The 22,465-nt window shown below is 32.0% G+C and overlaps 1 protein-coding gene across 2 annotated transcripts in view; it reads right to left on the reverse strand.

The window, feature by feature from the left end:
- The window catches only part of fwe (calcium channel flower), a 43,231-nt gene that overhangs the window by 8,539 nt on the left and 12,227 nt on the right, over positions 1-22,465 (reverse strand). The window contains exon 5 of one of the 2 annotated variants that reach the window (XM_072532885.1): positions 15,466-15,604. The exons of the other annotated variant lie outside the window; for it this stretch is intronic. Coding sequence (XP_072388986.1) covers positions 15,481-15,604 — 124 coding nt within the window. The 3' untranslated portion in view covers positions 15,466-15,480. The remainder of the gene's footprint in view (positions 1-15,465; positions 15,605-22,465) is intronic. 2 annotated transcript variants of the gene reach the window in all.

Genomic DNA, 22,465 nt, shown 5'->3' on the forward strand with positions numbered 1-22,465 from the left:
TTATATAGTGACGATGTGCGCTTCTATCCTGGGGGTGTTTGCCACCCCTTTTCGAGGGTGGAAATTTTTTCACTCAAAATAACCACGCTATTCGATAGAAGGACAAAAATTTCAAACAAAAAATGTAGTAAACATTTTTTTCGCTAGATCAATACTTTTTGAGTTATTCGCTGTTGAAAAGTGTCATTTTTCGTTAAAAAAAAACATGTTTTTCAAAGGATTTTTAAAAATAGCTCTGAAACTAAGAGTTTTATCAAAAAAAGTGTAACGACTAAAATTAAAGCCCATAAAAAAAAACAAAAAGACTGGCTTTTTAATGAATATTTTCAGTTCAATATTAACTCAGTTATGTCTGTTCAAAGAAGGTTTGTTTTTGGTTTTGTCTTTCAATACGAGTATTTAACGTTAAATAACGGAAAACTGGTACATTTTTCGACAAAAACTCATATAATATTTTTAAAAGAGACCTTTAAAATCAGTGATGGTAAAAGTCCTTTGCACCAACTGTACGGGAGATACGATCAAAAAAACGATGGGTTTCTCAAATTTTTGTAAAAAAAACGCAATAAAACTAACGTCATGTTCACTAGGATTGAAATAATTTTTTTTCCTTATAGAATTCACTTTATTTTAGTGTTTTTTGTATGATCCAAAAGTTTAGCCAATTTAGAATACCCAGTTTTTGAAAAAAGTATGATTACATTTTTTTTTGTAGATATTAAAAACAAAATCTTTTTTTTATAATAACTTCAAAACTATAAAAGATACGTAAAAGATGACACAATACGAAAAAATAGATTTTTTTTCAACAAAAATTTTCATGTTTTAATTTTTTTTGTAGCTTAAAAAATAACGGAGATATAATTGGTTGAAGTTTGCTTTATAGCGCATGAACCACTGGTCTCCGACCCTTTGATCCTTCACCTTTTAAACATGAAGGACTTTAGAATGTTTTAACATTCCTTTACTTATAGCCCGTTAAATTACCTGTAAAATCGTTTTTTTTTATGCATGTTGTAGCATCAAAATTAACCGAGTTATTGTAAAAAAACCAATAGTACTTTTTAGAATAAATTTTGGAGCATGGAAAAATTTTATAATTTGGAGCATTGGATTTATTTTTAGTTTTTTGGAAAATAAAAAAATTGTAATATATTATAAACTAATCTTTTTCTATTTATGTCCATGTCTAAGTTATAGATTTAAGGATTTTATTTTCATCAAAAGGGGTGCTTGTAAGGGTTGAAAAAAGTAGGCTCATTTTATAAGTAAAAAATTAATTTTTGTCTACAAACAATGCACTCTAAAAATGTTTCAAATAATTAAAAATATTTTTTAATTCATTTTTGACAAAGGGGGTGGTTGTGAGGGTTGAAATGTTGAAATTATAATAAAATGTTATTTTATAAGCAAGAAATTAATTTTTGTTTAATAAAATGCACTCAAGAAATGTTTCAGACCAATAAAAATATATTAAATTAATTTTTTAAAAAAGGGGTTGGTTGTGAGGGTTGAAATGTTGAAATTATAATAAAAACTTATTTTATATGCAAAAAATTAATTTTCGGTAAATAGAATGCACTCAAGAAATGTTTCAAACCGATAAAAATATTTTTTAATTCATTTTTGTCATAAGGGTGGTTGTAAGGGTTGAAAATTTCCAATAAATAAAATATTATTGTATAGCTAGGGTATTAATTTTTATTTGTATTTAAATACATAATTGAAATGTCTCAAGCTGCTACGACTTTTTTTTCATATTATTTTTATAAAAAGTATTAGCTTTTAAGGGTTTTTAAAGCGTTTTATGGGTTAAAAATTGTGAATAATTAATTTTCATATTAGAGAACACATTACAATATTTACCTTATGTGAATAAACAAGATTTAAGTGCATAATATAATTAAATACGCGTTTTTCCCAGTTTTCTTCAATAAGGGGTAGTTTTCACCCCTTAAAAACAAAAAGCGTATATAAGAGCGTATATAACTTTTGAAGCGGAGGGTAAGATAACCTTAATTTGAAATTTTCAAAGAAATCGATGCAGTTATAAAAAATTCGGAGGTATTACCATATTTTAAGCCTCAGTAACTGGACTAAAAATCTATATAGTTTGTTTTAATTATAATACATAAACATCGTATGTTTCCATGATACTATTTGCCGAAGGCATACCATAACAGTAATACAGCGTGTGTTATTCTTGTATAAAACTTAATTGTTAAAAGCAGATTTAAAACAATGGCGGAAGCAAGCAAAAGTATTATTTTTTTCTACATTTTTTATGATTAATAAAAAATTTGACAATACAGGGTCATCAATTTTTGTGACAAAGTCCGTTATTTCTCTTATTATAGGAGGGACTAAAAAAGTTATTTCCAAAAATAAGAGGTACAAATATACAAGGACTTCCATATATATAGATTATACCGCATCAAAAATGTTTTCTTGAATGAAACACCGTGTATTATATTTTAAATTTAAAAAGAGCTTCACTTGGCAGTTACAAAAATACAAATTTGTTTTATATTATACGGGATATTTAAAAAGTTTTCAAAGTACTCAAATTTCAATGAAAATCGTAAGAAGTTCTACTTCTAGACCAGGGAAATAAGCAAGAAAAGTAGCCTGTTTGTGACACTGAACCAGCCAGGCAAACGAGTTGTTTTGAGTAGTATAGACCTCTATAACAAGAACCTATATATGTTTCCTGCAGTCGATTTTTTGGACTTAATTAAACATTAACAAATTAAGGTCAAAAAACGGAAAATTTTAAAAAAGTAGTAAAAAAATATATATTTTTTGCTCTAAAATTACTTTTTTGTAATAATCTGAAAAATACTTACTTTGAATTTAAAATGCAAATAAACAATTAAAAATGTCGATTTTAACGTTTTTCGAGGCCATTTTTCAATAGGTTATACATTGAATTTAAAAAACAAGAAATATGAGCTGAAAGTTTACAAAATAGGTTCAAAATGCGTAAGTCCATTTTGATTTGATATAGCAAAAGTTAGTTTAAAATATTCATGAACAAATTCGTGCGTTACGTTTCGGGATATATAGACTTGACAAACATCTAAACTTTAACGTTCAAAACACATGTTTATTTTTTACACATAAGCTATATCTTATTTTAATCGAAAGGCTAAATATTATGCTACAACATACATTAAAAAGTTTACCCAAAGTTTAAAACGGAAAGCTGTTTATTTATAACAATTTTTCAACAAATAAAAAATTTCATTTGTGTTTGCTTTTATATATATATATATATATATATATATATATATATATATATATATATATACCAAAATTAACGCACCACCTTAAATGTACCATAAGTTTGAAGCTATTTTTCTTCTGAACGAATGATTGGATTTTGATGATTTTTTTTATGTTATAGGTCTATTTCTAGTAAATCACTGTATTAAAGCTTTCTAAAAAATATCATAAATATCAAAAATATCGTTTTACCCGTATACGGGGTGTAAAAATAAAGTTGTGTTTTTTCATCGTAATTTGCAACACCCTGTGGAATTTATTAGAAAGAAACGCTACATCTTATTATTATTTTAAGACAGATTCATCCTTTCTTAATATTTTCGTAAAAAAATTATCTTGATATCTCTATTATTAAAGATTGTACAAAATTGTAAATGTAACAAATTTTAATTAACATTTAAAGCAAAGAAAACATTACTTACATAAACTTTATTGATATTTAATACAAATAAACCCTCTTCTTCTTCTTAAAGTGCCTATCCGTTCCGGACGTTGGCGATCATCACGGCTATCTTCACTTTGCTTATTGCAGCGCGGAACAGTTCAGTGGTAGTCGTGTTATACCACTTTCGCAAATTTTGAAGCCAGGAAATGCGTCTTCTTCCCGGTCCTCTCTTACCATTTACTTTCCCTTGGAAAATCAGCTGGAGAAGGCCGTAACGTTCTTGATTTCTCATTACATGACCTAGATATTCCAACTTTTTAGTTTTGACGGTCATGAGAATTTCACATTCTTTCCCCATTCTACGCAGGACCTCCACATTAGTAACTCTGTCAACCCAGGATATACGTAAGATGCGCCTATAACACCACATTTCGAAAGCTTCGAGCCGATTCATAGATGCAACAGTCAGTGTCCATGCTTCCATTCCGTAGAGCAGAACTGTGAATATGTAGCAGTTCAATAGACGGCATTTTGTTTTTAATGATATGTCTCGACTGTTGAAAATAGTTCTCATTCTAACGAATGCTGCTTTTGCTTTTATTATTCGCTGTTTAATTTCTGTTGAGTGGTCCCATTGGCTATTTAAATTGGTGCCTAGATATGTATATTGCTCGACTCTTTCGATATTCTGTTGGTTGATTGTAAGTTGAGCGTTTAGTATTGGTTTTTTACTAATTGTCATAAATTTGGTTTTCTTTATGTTAAGAGCTAGTCCGTATCTGTTGCTGACTTCTGTTATGCGATTTGTTAATATCTGTAAGTCCTTCAGATTATCGGCAAAAACTATAGTGTCATCTGCATATCTAATGTTATAATAAATAATAAATAAAGCCTAAAAAAACATAACCTAAATAATCTTTAACAATTCCCTCTCCCAATAACACTTATTAACGAGTATTTCCACCTCTACATCTAATTACTTCTTCACAGCGACGAGGCATACTTAAAATCAAGCGGCGTATTTGGTCAGGATCAATTGCATTCCAAACTTCTCTTACCATAACTTCTATGTCGTCAAGAGAGACAGGTGGTGGATGTCGGCTCCTGAGTTGACGATCAATAATATCCCACAAATTTTCTATGGGATTGAGATCAGGGCTGCAGGGTGGCCAGTTCATGGTTTGTATTCCTACCTCGTCCAAATATTCACGGACCACACGTGCAATATATGGTCGAGCGTTATCATGCATTAAAAGAAAATGATTTCCTATATAAGGAGCACATGGCACATGCCTGTAATATACCTTTCACTTGTTAAGGAACCTCTTCGTAAAACAACAAGTTCCGTTCGGGCTGTAAGAGATATTCCTCCCCAAACCATTACAGATCCTCCACTGAATAAAGTAATAGGTCGTATATTGCACTGTGCGTAGCGTTCCCTTGGGCGTCGAATAACTCTCACACGTCTATCTGAGCTATATAAGCAATACCTTAATTCATCAGTGAACAACACGTGCTCCCAGTCATTAACATTTCATTTAAGGTGCTCTCTGGCAAATTGTAATCTACTTCTACGATGATTTCCGTTTGAAGCTGGTGCTCTGACTGGTATCCTTATATGCAGATCTTGTTCAGCGAGACGCCTTTGTATAGTGTTTCTACTAATTTGAATATTATGAACATTTGCCCCTTGTATTTGTAAATGTCTCATTATAAGAAAACGTTATCTTTTAGCACGAAGCCTGATAAACTGATCTTGTCGTGGTGTTGTGAGTCTTCCTCTTTCTTGTCCACGCCGTTCTCGTATGGTCGTCTGTTTCTTGAAAACGTTGAATGACTCGTGATATTGTAGTATGAGATACTCCTAACTTCAATCCTATTTCACGATAACTTAACCCTACATCAGCTAAAGTAATTGCCTGAACACATTCATCTCGGCTTAAATTCCTTGAAATACGATCCATGTCAACTATATAACATACGCAAAATACCAAAACAATCTTTTGAAATTTAAACAATATTGTCAGTTTAAAGCTGTCCTGTCAAATTGTTTAATTTTTCATAGCCAACTAACTGCTTCCATTAATGAGTATTAAAATTCGATCTGAAAGTGCTTTTCTTTTTGATAATAAAGAAATCGATGATTTTTTACAAAAATGTTGCAAAGAATGAAGCTTTTTCGTAATAGTAATAAGACGTTTGCTTTTAATAAATTCCACAGGGTATTGCAAAATAAGATGAAAAATCAAATTTATTTTTACACCCCGTATATGGGTGAAACGTTGACATTTCCCAGAAAACAATAATACAGTAATTACTTAGAAATAGGTCTGCAGTGCGAAAAAAAATCATCGAAATCCAATTATGAATTCAAAAGAAAAATAGCTTAAAAATTATGGTATAGTTGAGGTAGTGCGTTAATTTTGGAAAGTAGAAAATCACGTAATGCTTTGAACATACTTTCCTTTTTTGATAATAAAGATATCGAGATGATTTTTTCACAAAAATGTGGAGAAAGAATGAGGCAATCTCAAAATATTAATAACATGTAGCGTTTGTTTCAAATACATTCTACAGGTTGTTGCAAAATTAGATGAAAAAACACACATTTATTTATACACCCCGTATATAGGTAAAACGTTGACATTTCTCAAAAAACATTATTATAGTAATTAACTAGAAATATACCTATAATGTAAAAAATAAATCATCGAAATACAATTAAGGGTTCAAACATGATACAAATACAAACAGATAAGATACCGCGCATGTAGGCGTGGCTTATGTGACGTCAGCTTGTGCTAAATTTTGCCTTATTGTGTTTTGATATTTCTGTACATTTACGGTTCATAGCCAACATTTAGTAAAATAATATTTTGAGAGTGTTAAAGGCTTTAAATTTTTCGCAATATGAAGTGTGCAGTGTATGGTTGTGCCGTTGACAATATGTGCAAGAGTTTTGTACCTGGTACAGCATTTTATAGCTATCCAAAAGACAAGGAAATGCAAGCTATTTGGAAACATTTGTACAAACGCCAGGATAGTTTTAACATTAAATTTGCTTGTTTTTGCTCTAAGCACTTTATTGACAGTGATTATAAAAGTAATTTAAAACATGAATTGCTGGGGTATACACCAAGAGGTTATATATGTCACAAGCTGAAGGATATAGATTCATCTGTAACTTTATCTAGTTCAAATGAGTTCACCTGGATTTCTCATTTAAGTGAAGGTGGTCTTTCAAAACCTACTTCTCGAATAATGGAATATCTTGAAAAACTGGAGAAAATTTTTAATTCTGCAAATAAAGATAATTTATTTGTTTCTAAACAATATTTAAAAAAATTATTAGATGAGAGTTTTTCAGTGTTGTGCTCTAATCAAACAAAAATTTTATTTTTTAGATCCAGGATGTTTTTTCGAATTAGACAATTAAATAAATATTTGCATAATTCTACTTTGTCTAGAAAAAGAAAAATGGCAAAAATTGTACATTAAAGATGTTTAAGAAATAAACAAAAAAAGGTTAATTCGAGTCAACAGAAAAATAAAAGTAGAAGGTGTCGGCATAGCTCGCAACAAAGGAAAAAAATATATAATAAAATAAGTACATAAGATGTAGGCAACCGTATATATGTATTTTTCACTATTGGTCGTATGAAAAGGAGCATATTAATATTATTAATATAGTGATATTTTCCCTAATTTAGTGATATAGTTAATATGATCCTTTTTTAACTTAACCGCACCGTATTGAAGACGACCAATAGTCAGATGTCAGATATAGGGTTACTTTCCATCTTATACACATATGTGTATAAGATGGAAAGTAACCAGTAAAAGTAAGTTTTTAAGTAAAAAACATATTTTTTTCTTTGTTGCGAGCTACGCTGATACGTTCTACCTTTATATATATATATATATATATATATATATATATATATATATATTTATATATATATATACATATATATATATATATATACATATATATATATATATATATATATATATATATATATATATATATATACATATATATATATATATATATATATATATGTATATATATATATTGTGTTAAAATTACATTCCACAGTTTGCAATTTGTGGCATTCGGCCATGGCTCCCTCCATCAAACTTCACTCTCATGGGAAAAGTGTTATTTTCTAAAATATACTAGTTTAAATACTTAAGCTTAAATTCACGTAGTTAATAAAACATCTACTAAATTATATTTGAATATCAACAGTTCGTTTCATCCGCAAGCATGGATACATTTTAAAAATCTAGCACAAGGTGACGTCATGCGCGAGATGTACGAGTTTAGTGCGTGGCAATATCATATCTTGTATCCTTGTATCATGGGGTTCAAAAGAAATATAGTTTCAAAATCATGGTCCATTTTGGGTGGTGCGTTAATTTTGGAGAGTAGTATATATATATATATATATATATATATATATATATATATATATATATAATATATATATATATATATATAAGAGAAATTTAATCTTTGCAGATAAGTTAAATAGTAAACTCTTAAATATTGGGGAAATCTGAAAATCAAATTGCAGATTTCCCAATATTTAAGAGTTTACTATATATATATATATATATATATATATATATATATATATATATATATATATTTAAAATATATTCAATAGTTGAATAGCAGATGTTTGATCGGTCAATAATTGGCAAATGAAAGTCGTAAACTACTTCATTGATTTATTTGAATACGTTTCGCTTTTATTTTTAAAAGCATCATCAGTTCACTACCAACAGAAAAGATCTTAGAATATAAGTAAACAACGAACAGGGTGCATACTTACAAAAACAATTTATAGGTTTTTCTAGATGTTATATAAACTCTACAATAACTTACTAATTTAATTAGTAATTAAAACTTACTAACTGAACAAGAAAAAAGAAACGAAAAACACAAGAAAAACTGTAAAAGAGCACTAATGTTCATTTAATTTTGACCGATGGCTTCATTTGAATGTTGGTTTAATCTTTCAGGTTTCAAGGGTCAAATCACACTAATCTTTAATCTTTTCGATTGTTTTCTATTTCTATCCGTTGTAGGATGTCATAATTTCACATGTGGCCTGTTTTAGTACATGTGTTTATTTGGAATGCAGGGAGGTACGATTATATAGGGAATTGGTAAACGAAAAGGGAACGACCTTTTTTAAAAAAGGATTCATTTTTTCTTTAAAAAAAATTCCCTTTTATTTAGGGACGCAGGATGTTTTAGAATTTGGCACATTTCAAGGATGGATCGCTTGTGATAATTTTGTTGTTTGCACAGTATTTTGGTATTCGTGAAATTGATACTGTGTTTAGTTGAAATGGCATGTTGTGCAAGGGCACAAGATGGTTTAGAAATCCTAATGTCGCTTTTGTAGGACGATAGTCGACCTTGAAGAGAGCGGCTGGTCTGGACAATGTAGCATGGGTTGCACTCTGCACAGAGTGTATGATAGACGCCATTAGTTTGTTCTAGAGGGGCCAATGGAGTTTTTGTCTTCGAAAATAACTTTCCTAAGGTTCTGGTGTTTTTTAAGGCTATTTTAACAGGTAAGTTTTTGAAAAGTTTGTTAAGATTGTTAGTGATTTGTGGGAAATAAGGGAGCGAAGCATATTTTGTGGTTTGTTCAGGAGTGAGAGGGGACTTATTCATCTGTATTTTGTTAGAAATGGACGCTAATGTTAGTAATTAACTTCTCTTGCTATCTTCTATAATATCAGATAACAAACTTTGTTACAAAAGTTGATCACCCTGTATATCAATGCTCTTTAGCTAAACCATTAATTGTTATGTAGTCTAATTTATTGCTGTATGTAATATTCTTTGTAAATTTAAGTAATAAACTGTTTATCTTCAACATAAATTTAAATATTTATGAAAAACATTATCATTTAAACCAAATATAAACGAAAAATATAAGATAAATACACTTAACATTATATCTTTGACAAGCCACGGAAAAGGTTGTCGTTTATAAATAAGGAATTCACATTTACAAGACATAATACGAGCAAAATAACAATACCACATATAAAAGGATTGTGTGAAAAACAAAAGGATATAAAATAAATTCATACTTCAACAACATGTAAAACAACAAACAAATTGAGATCTATTTTATCGACTTAATAACGAACAAGAAAAAAAGGATTGTATTTATAAAACACCTTGTGAATACGAATATATTTATTTAGGTGAAACATCAAGACCTTATAAGTCAACAATAAGTCAACATTAATCATATATCAAAAATAGAGAATTTGTGATAGATCTTAAATATGTAAAATCGCATGGGAAAATGACAGAAACGAATAATGTATGGAACACACAGAAAGAAATATAAATTACTGTGTATACACACTTTTAAACAAAGAAGACACTAGGGATATATAAGTATAATTATTACATATTCCGTATTATTATAAATATATTCCTTATTAGTTTCATAATGACGATGATAATGCTATATCAGATAGCCCTCAATATACTTTTTACGTAATTAATGCACAAGAATGTTCGGAAGCACAACTGACAATATATATGTATAGATAAGACCAAACGGTTGAATTATAGTTGACTTCTATATTTTTGTGTATACCTTTTTTCATTTCTGACGTCACTTGTCAGATAGCAGCAGACAGTGATAATAAATGAACAGGCACTACGAGGTTTGTCTTTTAGTTTTGCATGTAGCCGCTTATAGGGCGCCACCAATAAGACCTTCCAACACAAATGTAACCTCAATCTTTTGTTGAAATAAATCGAGAGTTTCAATGCTATACAACAAGTCATGTAGATACAGTGAATTTTTGAAATTAGTCGGTCGAAAAATTAATCTTAGCCGAGAACATTTTCTCAACAGCAATGTCTCGCTGAAATGGTTTCTAAAACGAAATTAGACCAGGTCCACCCAAAACAGCAGTCGTACGGCAAAACATTGATGCGGTTCGTCAGCTAATTAAAGATGTCCGCCGTGTAACATACCGAAAGATTTTCAGAGCATTTCAAAGACCTCGATCCAAAAGATCCTACATGAAGATGTGGGTGTCACGAAGTTGGTTTCCTGTTGGATACCTCATTTGCTCACAAAAGAGCAAAAAGCGGTTCCCGCCAATTGGTGTCGAAAAACATTGGAACGGTTCAACAAAGGAAGCTCAAAAAACGTTTATAGTATTGTTAGAGGTGATGAATCTTGAATTTACTCCTACGAACCGGAAAAAAAAACGGCAATCCGCTGTGTAGGTGTTTCACGACGAGGAAAAACCAACGAAAGTGATCCCTTCTCGAAGTGTATCAAAGAAAATGTCGCAACTTTTTTTGAGCTTCAAAACATCGAGTTGTTAAACCATCCACCGTATACGCCTGACCTGTCCCAACGAATTCTTCACGTTCCCAAATATCAAGAATTCAATGCATGGGCAGCGATTGCAGTAGCCAGAAGAAGCCATCGGTCTTTAAAAACAGCGATTTTGCAGATGTCAACTGAAGACTGGAATAACTGTGTTACCAATTGGTTTGAGCGTATGCAAAAGTGTATCGATCTTGATGAGATATAGTTTGAAAAGCAATAAAGTATTTTAAGTCTATATATTTTTTGTCTTTATGAACTTTTTTATACACAAAACTAAAAAGACAACACCTAAACTAGGATAAAACCAAGTTTCTAGTCATTACTAAGAAACCAAATAATTATGTCCAACTTAATTGACCGTCAAAATGTCGGATGTGTTAACTATAAATATGGTCAGTGACATTACAAGTGATACACCCAGAAGGAATAATTTCTTAAAGTGCATTTTGCTGTATTTAAAGCATGCTATGATAACAATATTAATGTTTTATCTTTTTTATTTTCGATTTATGAAAACCGGCTGGTACAGAAATTTTGAGTTATTATTCCTCCGTCTAATTGTATTCAGTGTAAGAAAATGCCTCAAAAGACACCAAAATTGCCACAATGTTAGCGATTTTGACAGGGGTAGAATTGTTGCCTACAGAGATTTCGTATCGCGAAATTGGCCGTCGTGTTAATTGTACAGCAATGACGGTTATACGTGTATGTCTTGTGTAGACAAACGAAGGTAGAGGAACACGAAGACCAACTGGTCAACCTAGGTTTACCACAGAGCATCAAGATAGACGCTTTAGACTATTAGCTCTGTGAGATCGTTTTGCTACTACGCGTCAAATCGCTGACTAATAGTTTGGAGTAGAAAGTAGACATGTTACTATACGTACACTATATCCTCGCATTTCAGCCTTTGGACTGGTGTCATTCCGCCCACGACTAGTGTTTCCTTTGACTGCGGACCACAGTCGTCAACGTTTGGATTGGTGCAGAGAACGGCAGCATCGGGTGGCAGAATGGCATAATGTAGCATTCAGCGATGAATCGCGATTTTGTTTAAGAATGCATGATGGTCATAGATTTGCTGTTGAGAGGCACAGGACAGTTGGTGTAATGATTGGGGGGAAGGGGGTATTGCCTATGGTAGCCGATCACATCTTGTGTTTATTCGAGGCAGTATGACAGCTGCGCGTTATTTAGATGGCATCTTATAAATCACTTTACTACCTTATCTAGACGCCCCTCGACACGTCTTTTTTTATTTAGTGCTCGTCGAACTATGGACTTTCTTCAAGAAGCTGGCGTTAGTGTTTTGCCGTGGCCACCCGTTCACCGGATTTAAATCCTATCGAACATGTGTGGGATATGATGGAAAGGAGACTGTCCAACTTGCACCATCCACCAGAGTCTGGCACATTTAATCCATGAACTTCAAGTTGTGTGAAACGAGATGCTAGAAGCAGACATCGATCATCGCATTGTGTCAATGTCTGGACCTATACAGGAGTGTATTCAGCTACAGGGTCGCCAAACACATTTTTTTTTTTATTACATATTAATAAAAATTCTCGCCAACGTTATCGGTTCATTCTTGATGTAAATCTACCATGTCACCAAAAAATTAGGTTTAAGAAATTATTCCTTCTGGGTGTAACACTTCTAATATCACTGAGTATTTGCTTGAATTGTAATAAAAATGAGAATAATGATTTTGCAAAGAAACTAACAACAAAGTAACTTATTTATGAAAATAAAATTTTTTTTTGCAATAGAACCTTGAGTGTAAACATAAAAATGTGCATGCTTCGATGTTACATATTGAGTATCCTCTAGATACTATTAATAGTAAAGTAAAGCAGGAATATATACTAGCATATATTTCTATAGTTATAATTCGTCCTGTATGCAAATTTTATTTACATTTTTCTTACTTTCCTAAATATCTCTTAATTTCTTATTAAGCCATGTAAAACAAATATTTATGCTACAATAATGCGAAGCAATAACATGTTTTTGCGATATGAAAAATCATGCGATACTAACAAATACAAAGCAGAATCTAATGTAAATTATAATAATTGATGGACAAATACCTGACAACGAAAAAAGAATAAAACAGTAATATAAATATGTTTCAACTTCGTAAATAAATTCAATGATTGATTGATTAATTTTGAAATAACCCCGATAAAAACAACAACAAAATACCTTGAAATACAGTAAAAATAAATAAAGTTTTAGTCAAACAATAACATAACCTTAAAATATGAACATTCATAGTAAATATCTTAATACTTTGATATTCTTACCTCACAAATTCATGAACAACAAATATGTAATAGCAATCGCACAGAATGAATGTTCATAACCAACATTCCTTATTTATTCTTAAAACAATTAAAAAAACTAATATTTCCAACTTCTCATGGGACAAATAGGTAGTCCATTGATAAATATTTACTTTTTGATAACTACCGCAATGAAGCGTGTCGTGTCGAAATCAGGGTTGAGGTAAGTTTTGTCCACCGGTGTTGCCGGTAAAAATTTTAGTGAATTAGACCACTTCATAGTAAAATTACCAGGACACTAACCGCACCTGTCCCTAATCATGTTGGAAGGTTTGATGGGCGTAAGTACATGCTATAGATCAGCTTGCAAATTTGTTTGAACTGTGTTAATTTACCGACAAACAACGGAAGTGGAAGCGCTGGCCATAAATAGTCAGTTTTGCCCTTACCCAGTGTTCGCAAACCACAAATATTGTGGGTAAAAACGGTATTCCACGTTGGGTTGGATCACGTTTTTATATTTTATTTCTCTTCGCCAATGATGAACGCCACTCCACGTTCTAGCAGAACGCTCCCTTGGGCACCACAAATAAAGATAGCCTGGCGTCCCTTTCTTTTGTTCTTTTTATCTTCTGTCGTTTTGTCCTGAACTAGTTCCGCCGTAACTTTCCATAACTTTTTTCACACCTCTTGAATGCTCGTGGTGACTGAGCAACGAGCCTTCGAGTCTCATCATCAATTAGCATATTGGCACTTGTAGATAGTGCAATTACATTACAAGAGGCCAAAGATATGAACTGCTTCAAATAATTATGCAAGGGAAAATAGCAGGAAAAAGGTAAATAGGAAAAAGACGAAACTCCTGGCTAAAGAATCTACGGGAATGGTATAGCTGTAGCAGCAATGAATTGTTTCGGTCAGCAGTTTCGAAAATACGTATAGCCCTGATGATCGCCAACCTTCGGAACGAAGATGGCACTTGAAGAAGAAGAAGATAGTACAGATTGATCACCGCAATAAAACTAGCGATTTTAAAACAGACCCGGAGAGATTTGAAAACTGATCACTGGCCTACATGCACCGCGTGCCAGGTGAAGATCATAAAATGCTTGCAAACATTTAGGTCTGATACTTTGAAAGAATAATCCAAGTCCGAATGCAAATAAAATAACAAAGTTGGGGACTATTTCCGATATAACCGGAAATAGCATATGCTCAAAAATATTTTCATTAAAAAGTTTACTATCGAATAGATACGTTTCATAGGCTATTCACCGGGAGACACCCGATATAAATATATCAGTTAAATTTTAAAACAATTTGTTTTAAAATAATTTCTGAATTTAATAGATTACCGAGTAAACAAGAAAGATAACAAATAATAACAGGAAATCTTCTGCATTAGAAACTAGCGCCTCCAGGTGATAAGTTTACCTATACACGATGGTGAGTTTACGGATCTCCAAATGATGTCGGTGATCAGTTTACTATATCTCGGTGGGTCCAATAATTTTATGGGGGGCTATAAAGTGATTAGTTCATACACGTCCCCTTTTGCATATCTATTATTAACGTAATGCCAAAATTATATGGCATCGAAAGAAGAAAATGTGTTTACAGTTACAAAGATGCCAAAACATGACTCAACTTACCAATTGAGTTATTACGAACAAAAATAAATATAAAATCATACAGCATTTCAAGTCGTGTAATTTTGAAAGTAATAGGAATGGCACAAATTACACAAAAATCAATCAAGTCACAGTACGAGTAGAACGAAGAAAAATAGGTCTAGCTTAATTATCAAACGCACGTGTAATTTGCAAGTATAAAACATTCTTGGGTATTACAGATAATAATATGGGAGTAGTTTGTGTAATGCTACAGACGCAAGCCAGAAACGATTAAATAATCTTACTTTGATATATGCATTGTAATAAAAACGTAAACCTTTTTAGTATAGTAGTAAATGCTAATCATGCACATAAAAAGCGTTTCTAAAAGCAAATACATATCGAAAGCCTTTGGTATAAACAATGTAACTACCTACTAATTAAATAAGTTAGAAAAATAGCTGTATGCTATATTCATGCTAAAAACATAAAGTTGTTATTACAAATCTGTTAGTAGCTTATGTGGGACGCCACACATCTGGATCCTCCATAAGGGTAGTGTGATGATCAGTAGGTCCCATACCAGTTGGAGAAGTCACCATATGAGGGGAAGCTACTGCAGCCATATCTTCTCTAGTGCCTCTATGTATTTCAAGGTGTAAAATAATGATGTGATTAGGTTAATATGATTGATGATTATTTACATAAAACTGATGGTTATACCTTCCCATGATAATGAAAATACAAGCGCAAGTGTCATATATTAAACAGCTAACTAAAGGTTTCATGTAGATAATTTAGACTATGTACAAATATGACATTGTAAATGCTTATTCAAATTTCTAAAAAATGTTTCACTTAATTTTTCTTTGGCTTATAACTTTACTTCAAAGCTTATAAAGTTTGAAAATATTATTATAGACTCTTGTAAAAAAAGTGTAGCTATAATGTCTATCAGAGAAAACGGGTCACCCAAAAAATTTAAGAAATCTTAGGTTTTTTTTATTTATTCCTTCAGTTTATTTTTAACTATTATATTATAATTAAATTACATGGATGATCAAGTGTATTGAAAAACTTAACTGAGCCTGTAAAGAAAATAAAAAAATTATCGAACCCTATTAAACCATAAAATTCTCAGAACTCATTATTTACAAATTAACAAAGCTTTGCCGAAATAATCATCCTGAGAACTGTATTGAAGTCTTTTAGAGATATCTTAATGTTGGACTGCGCTACATGTTACACATGTTACACATGCGCCACATGTTATTTTTCTTGTCTTACACAATGAATGTAGTCCTAATGACGCTGAAAAACGGAGCGAGTCAAAAGGATGCGGTAAGCTGATTGAATGTGAGTCGTTCAACTGTACAGAGAACTTTTAACGATTTCTTGAGACCGGATGTCATCAACGGCGACCCGGTACGAGTGCCAAAGGCAAGATAACAGTCAGAGAAGATAGCGTTCTCGTTATTGTTGCATTCCGAGACCAGGCGCAATCTGCTAGAATGCTCCAATGCTATCTTCAGCAAGCTCGAGGACCAACAATAAGTGTTTCTACTGTTTGACTAAAGTTGACAGTTTGCAGTCCAGAAATTGATCCATTATTTACTGCTACTCGAAAAATACTAACATCATCACGTCAATTGAACAATAGATAATTGAACACCAAGTTGCTTTTGGGGGTGGCTCAGTAATATTTTGAGCAGAGATTTCTTTAGAGGCACACACATCTCGTCCTGATTAAGACAGGCGGATTAACAACAAACAAAAACATAACGGATATCATACATGTCATCATAATGTGCTTCCATATGCTGGGTTTATGGGAAATGGTTTTCTGCTAATGCAAGACCACACTCACAGCAATGATAGTAACAGAGTATCTTGAAGAGAATGGGAGTCCAAAAATGGGCTGGTCGGCTCAAAGTCCGGACCTTAATCCTATTGAGCATAAATAGAACGTGCTCAAAAGGCATGTAAGACATCGCATGCCTGTTTCAACATATGAATAGCTTTTAATAGCTCTCATTTAGGAATGGACCACTTTTCCCGAAATGGACATCAAAAAACATGATCAGATCTATGCTAATCATGTGATAAGACACATGATTGAAAAGTGATACTTGCCTTTTCTTGACTATATATTCCAATTCTTGTTATAAATGTATCTGTAAAGGTAAGTAGAAATTTTCAATACATTTATTATTTTCTCAAATTGTTCCTTATTTTCCATTTGTTATTGATATAACTGACTATACACCATATATTTAATGTGATAAAAATAAGAAAAAAATATAAAAAATCCTTAAATTTTGTGAGTGGCCCGTTTTCTTCTGACGCACAGAGTAAGTCTTAAGTAAGTGGTAATAATAGCTTTCGGGATCAAAGTGCATTTAATTGATAATTTCTATAAAAATCAGATATTTCATTAAATTGTTGAAGACTGTTCAATATTTGACATTTATGAGACCCCTTTATTTCTATAAATCCATTTACCGCATTAGAAATTTCGTAAAAATTAGTCAAAGAAATATTGGCACACATAACAAAATAAAAATGCCAAATTTGATATTACTATTATCATATTTTGTCCTAAATGCATGTAAAACACAACGTATAACAGTTAAAACATATTAAATAACAATAAGGTTATTGTTCACTATACGAGGGCTGCTGCTTCAATCTTGGGATGTGGCATCCCTGTAGTTATCAGATGATTACAAATAACAATTCATAAATTTTGGCATTTGTGCTGTCAATGAGAAGTGACAAAATAAAATATTGTTGAGCAGTAAGTTCATCAAAAATATAAAAACTGAATGAGACTTTAGTTATAAGGCACTATGAAGACCAACTGTGTTTCAATGTTTGAAGGTCAGAAAGCGTTTATGGAAATTTAACCTCTAAACATTAAACATCAAAAACTCTATACATTTTATAACTTGGTGCAGCTTTTGCTTGTGTAAAATGAAACATTAAGAAGCGCCAAAAGTAGTAGTAACTCTTCATAATGATGGCTAATACGATTTCAGAAAAGTGATCCTACAACGGTCTGCTCAAACGAGAAGTATTGATTTAGATATAGATCTTTCACATTTCCTAGTCCAGTCGTCAGTGACGTAAATGCCACTCAACCTTTAAAAATCATACAACAAGCTGGATTATTTTGCTGTGGATATCAATTATAGGACCCTAAAAAAGGTGCCAAAAAGTTTGCCACTCCTACCTTCAGGCTTCCTTCAAAAAGCGCCCTCGAAAATTTTGAACAAAAATGTTTATTGTTATTGTTTATTGTAAATGTTTATATGTTAATTTAGTAGTACTTGTTGTGTAGAATGAACCATTCTCTCAGAAACAACGCTTATAAACCGACCAGCGATTTTAAATTTCAGTTACGCGCGTGAAATCAATTTTTTAAATGAAATTTATATTAACTCGACGTTAAAAATTCGATATCATTTGATCAAAGTGTCTTATCCACAAAAATCAAAATGCATTTGAAAGTTGAAGAGTGCTGCTTTCGTATACAATTTTTTGTATTTAACAGGAAATGGAGTCAGTTTCTATAAATTTGTTAAATAAATAAACGTTGCGCGATTTTTGCCATTTTTTACGATTCTCATAAGATCAATAAAATTTATGACTTCCAATGACCGGTCGCTGTCGAATTTCCATTGCTAGAGTCCAATAAAAAATATGAGGTATTTGAAATATGCCTAAAAACCCTGAATTTTAACTTTCACATTACAAATGATCTCACGTCACGGGAAAACATCCACAAAGACGGCATTAGTGGAATTTGTAGCTGAAGAAGTGTATTTTTTTAACACCTGCTTGTGCAATCGAAAATAAGCAATTTTAAACGTTTTATTTGAAGCATGGGACCAAATATAACGATTTCCTCATTTTTCACAAAAAAAATATAACTTTCGATTCCGCCATATTTCGGACCTTTCAAAACAAGAAATTCCCGTAGCGGCGGCGGGAAATTGGCGACCTTTTCCTGGCGATTAAAAATTTAATACTACAGTCATGTACAAAGTCCTTTCTATATTCAACAATTTTTACCGTCATTTGGGCATTTCTATTTTTCATCCTATGTAGGATCGCTCATTTACGAGTAAATGTCAGATTATTTTAATGATAAAAAACACCTATAAAATGACATTCCATAAATATTATAAATGTTACTGAATTCACTAATTCACAATTATTACACATATTACATACATACTTAGGGTATGCATGTAGGCAGTTGCGCACACAGCCGCTGCGATCATTGTCACTCGCCGGCAGTACTCGAGCGAAGCGCATTGTTTTGTCATCGGATGCCATAGTCTGTGGACTAGTACGCATTTCGATGCGCATCGCCCCGCCTCGAATTTTCCCATTGGCTCTTGACCTGGAAATCCCTATTTATCGCTCGAACAGCGCATATAAATATTGGCGATTTTCAGGTCAGCAGGTCAGTTCCTCACGGGCTCTCCGAGAGCTTAGTGCTCTCGGGGCTCTGCTCCTGTTCTATTTTCCATACTCTGTGGCTGAGAGTTATTTTCAACTTTAACTTGATGTTTTAATTTCGACGATCCTTTGTCATGTAAGAAAATATCTTGTCTTTCTCAAGACAAGCCATCGGAAGACCACAACCTAACGTACCATTTTCGGCGAGGAATTTGTTGTGTAAGAAATATCTTGCCTTTTTCAAGGTAATACACCGAAAATATAAATATTTTCCAAGTCCATAACCCGAAAATGGACTTAAGTAGAGGAGCTCTCGACAGTATATTCGAAGCCCTCTACAGAGCACCCGGAGACAACAGAAGGTGGTTAGACCCTTAATTGTTCCCCCGAGGTGACAGTTTACTGTTTTCGAAGGTCTCCCTTGATATATCAAGACGTGTCTGCATTAGGCGACAATATACAATCAATAATAGTAACATTCAGCTTCAATTTTCCGTTTCAAACGGCCGAAATATGGTCAGAATCAAAAGCTATATATTTTAGAAATCCTTATATGTGCTTTCTACTTTCATATAAAACGTTTAAAACTGCTTCTTTTTGATTACAGAAGTACGTGTTTAAAAATTACACATCTTGTACGGTGTCGCAAATGAATTCAGTTTCTATAAAGCTGTTAAATAAATAAACGTTGCGCGATTTTTGCCATTTTTTACGATTTTTTTAAGATCAATAAAATCTATCATTTCCATTTACCGGAATTTTCACTGTTAGAGCCTAATCTTCCAAACCTATAACATGAAATTTGGATTTTGAGTGTTGGCAACAAATATGAAGCATTTGAAATATGCTTTAAAACCGCTGAATTTAAATTTTCACCTTACAAACGATCTCAAGCCACGGGAAATACTTATAAAGCGACTATATGCATTTATTCAAAATTATCTCAGCTACATTTCTTGTTTGAAACTTTTTTTTCTATGGCGTACAGATTCTTAAGAAACCAATGTTTTCCGTTTTCCCCCCTAATAGGAATGTTTTAGGGGGAAACCCAGGGGTAGGAATGACAAACTTTTTTGCATCTTTTTTGGGGTCACAAATTGACATCCACAGCAAAATCCAGTTTGTTTGTCTCGGTTTTAGAGTTCAAATCTTTGACGACTGGAGTATTATGAGATACCTAGGCTGCTTTTATTAGATTGCATATGTTTCATATTGAAATACCAAGAATTTGGAGTAAAATAAATATCTCATAACAGATTAAATACTTATGTATATTTTTTTACAAATCTTGAAAAATGATCCAGGATAAACATAAATATAAGGGTTCCCATATATTTTTGCTAAGTATAATATATTGCCTTAAACATATACTTAAAAACACCAAAAATAAAATAAATTAGTCAAACCAAAACCAAAATTTTTGCCGTATGAAGAATAAAAGCATCTAAATGAAAACATGTGTACTGAGTTAATAGAATATCCGCTATATATTCATATCTCCACCACCTACAAAACTTCTTGTATAAATATTTCCAGAATCGCAACTAATCATACAGGAAACAATCATTTACAATATCAAAATAAAACCTATGTTTTATTTATGAGGATAAAAGTCATTATAAATGTTTGAGAAAACTAGAAAACAAATTTTAAAGTGTTATTTATAAATTGATTTACCAAAAATACCAACTTATCTATTATGATAATTATGATAATTTTTATGATAATTTCATAAAGATCTTTGACTGATTTAAAAAATTACACAAAAATTTGCAATATAAAGTGTTACAGCCGTGTGTATATAGCCGGTAACAATAGGTTTTGATCAAATGAAGATTTCTTTTAAAACCTTTTTTCTTAAAATAGATAAAAAACGGTTACTTATTTTTATTATATTTTACTTAATTACTTAATTTTATACGATTATTTGATATAAGCATTTATTTACAAAAGCAAGGTGCTTCTGGTTACCAAATTCAATAAAGAACTTGGAAAATTGCAAGAATATATGTTAGTATCAACGTACTGATAGAAACAGAATAGTCTTTCAATACGTACAAGACAAATAATGAAGAGTCTATCAGATCGCACGACACACGATCTACTTAAAATAAAGGAAGACGTTTAAAAATCATACAAGCAGATACATGTTGCAACAATTGAATATAACGATGATATAAAAAATCTTTGAATTATTATCGTCCTAGAAGAAAATAAGTCAAGTTAAAAATTAATAATAGGAGACTTAAAGGGCTAAATTATCAAGCAAAATAAGTCCAGATACAAATAGAATAGGAAGGTATAGTATGATAAAAGAAATCAGCGAGGTCATATACTGATAAACTGCGCGGAAATGAAACAACTTTTTGCGATGAATTAATCTTTCAACAGGAAAAATCAATACTCGACGCTAATACCAACAATGAGATCGATTATGTCCTGTCAACAAACAAATCTATCGTTAAATATGTAATATTACTAAAAACCTGTACAACTAGGCACAAAAAAGGCAGCGAATATTAGACAATCGTGGGCAGAAATGAAGAACAACTATGTAAGGGAGGCTGCACCATAATCGGTAGGATACGCTCCAAATTATGATGATGATGATATTTTATGTAGATGCGTATTCCTCAGCGTCGTCACTCGACACTGAGGAGTAGGCGGATTGAGACCTCAGTGCCGTTTGACGGTTCTCGTATACTGGTACATCACGAGTGAGGGGAGTAGTTAGATTCAGACCCCGAACTCGAACGGAACCATATACCCATTGATAATGGCTCCAAAATGGATGCCAAAACGTCGAGTATTAAATTCTCAACACGGTTCTCCCCGAGAAATTAGTAATTTTCATTTACCTAACCGCGGAAATTTATCCAAACATGGAAAATATGGCAAAACAAAACGATGTATGGAAGAACCAAATGTGCAGATGTTTTAGTGCAAATAGGGAAGCTTAAAATCGAAATTTGCTGGACACATTTTGAAAAAAAAAACAGTTTTTAATTGACTTTATAAGAAGTATAGTTGGAGAAT

The sequence above is a fragment of the Diabrotica undecimpunctata genome, chromosome 5 (genome assembly GCF_040954645.1).
Source record: "Diabrotica undecimpunctata isolate CICGRU chromosome 5, icDiaUnde3, whole genome shotgun sequence".
Classification (NCBI taxonomy): domain Eukaryota; kingdom Metazoa; phylum Arthropoda; class Insecta; order Coleoptera; family Chrysomelidae; genus Diabrotica; species Diabrotica undecimpunctata.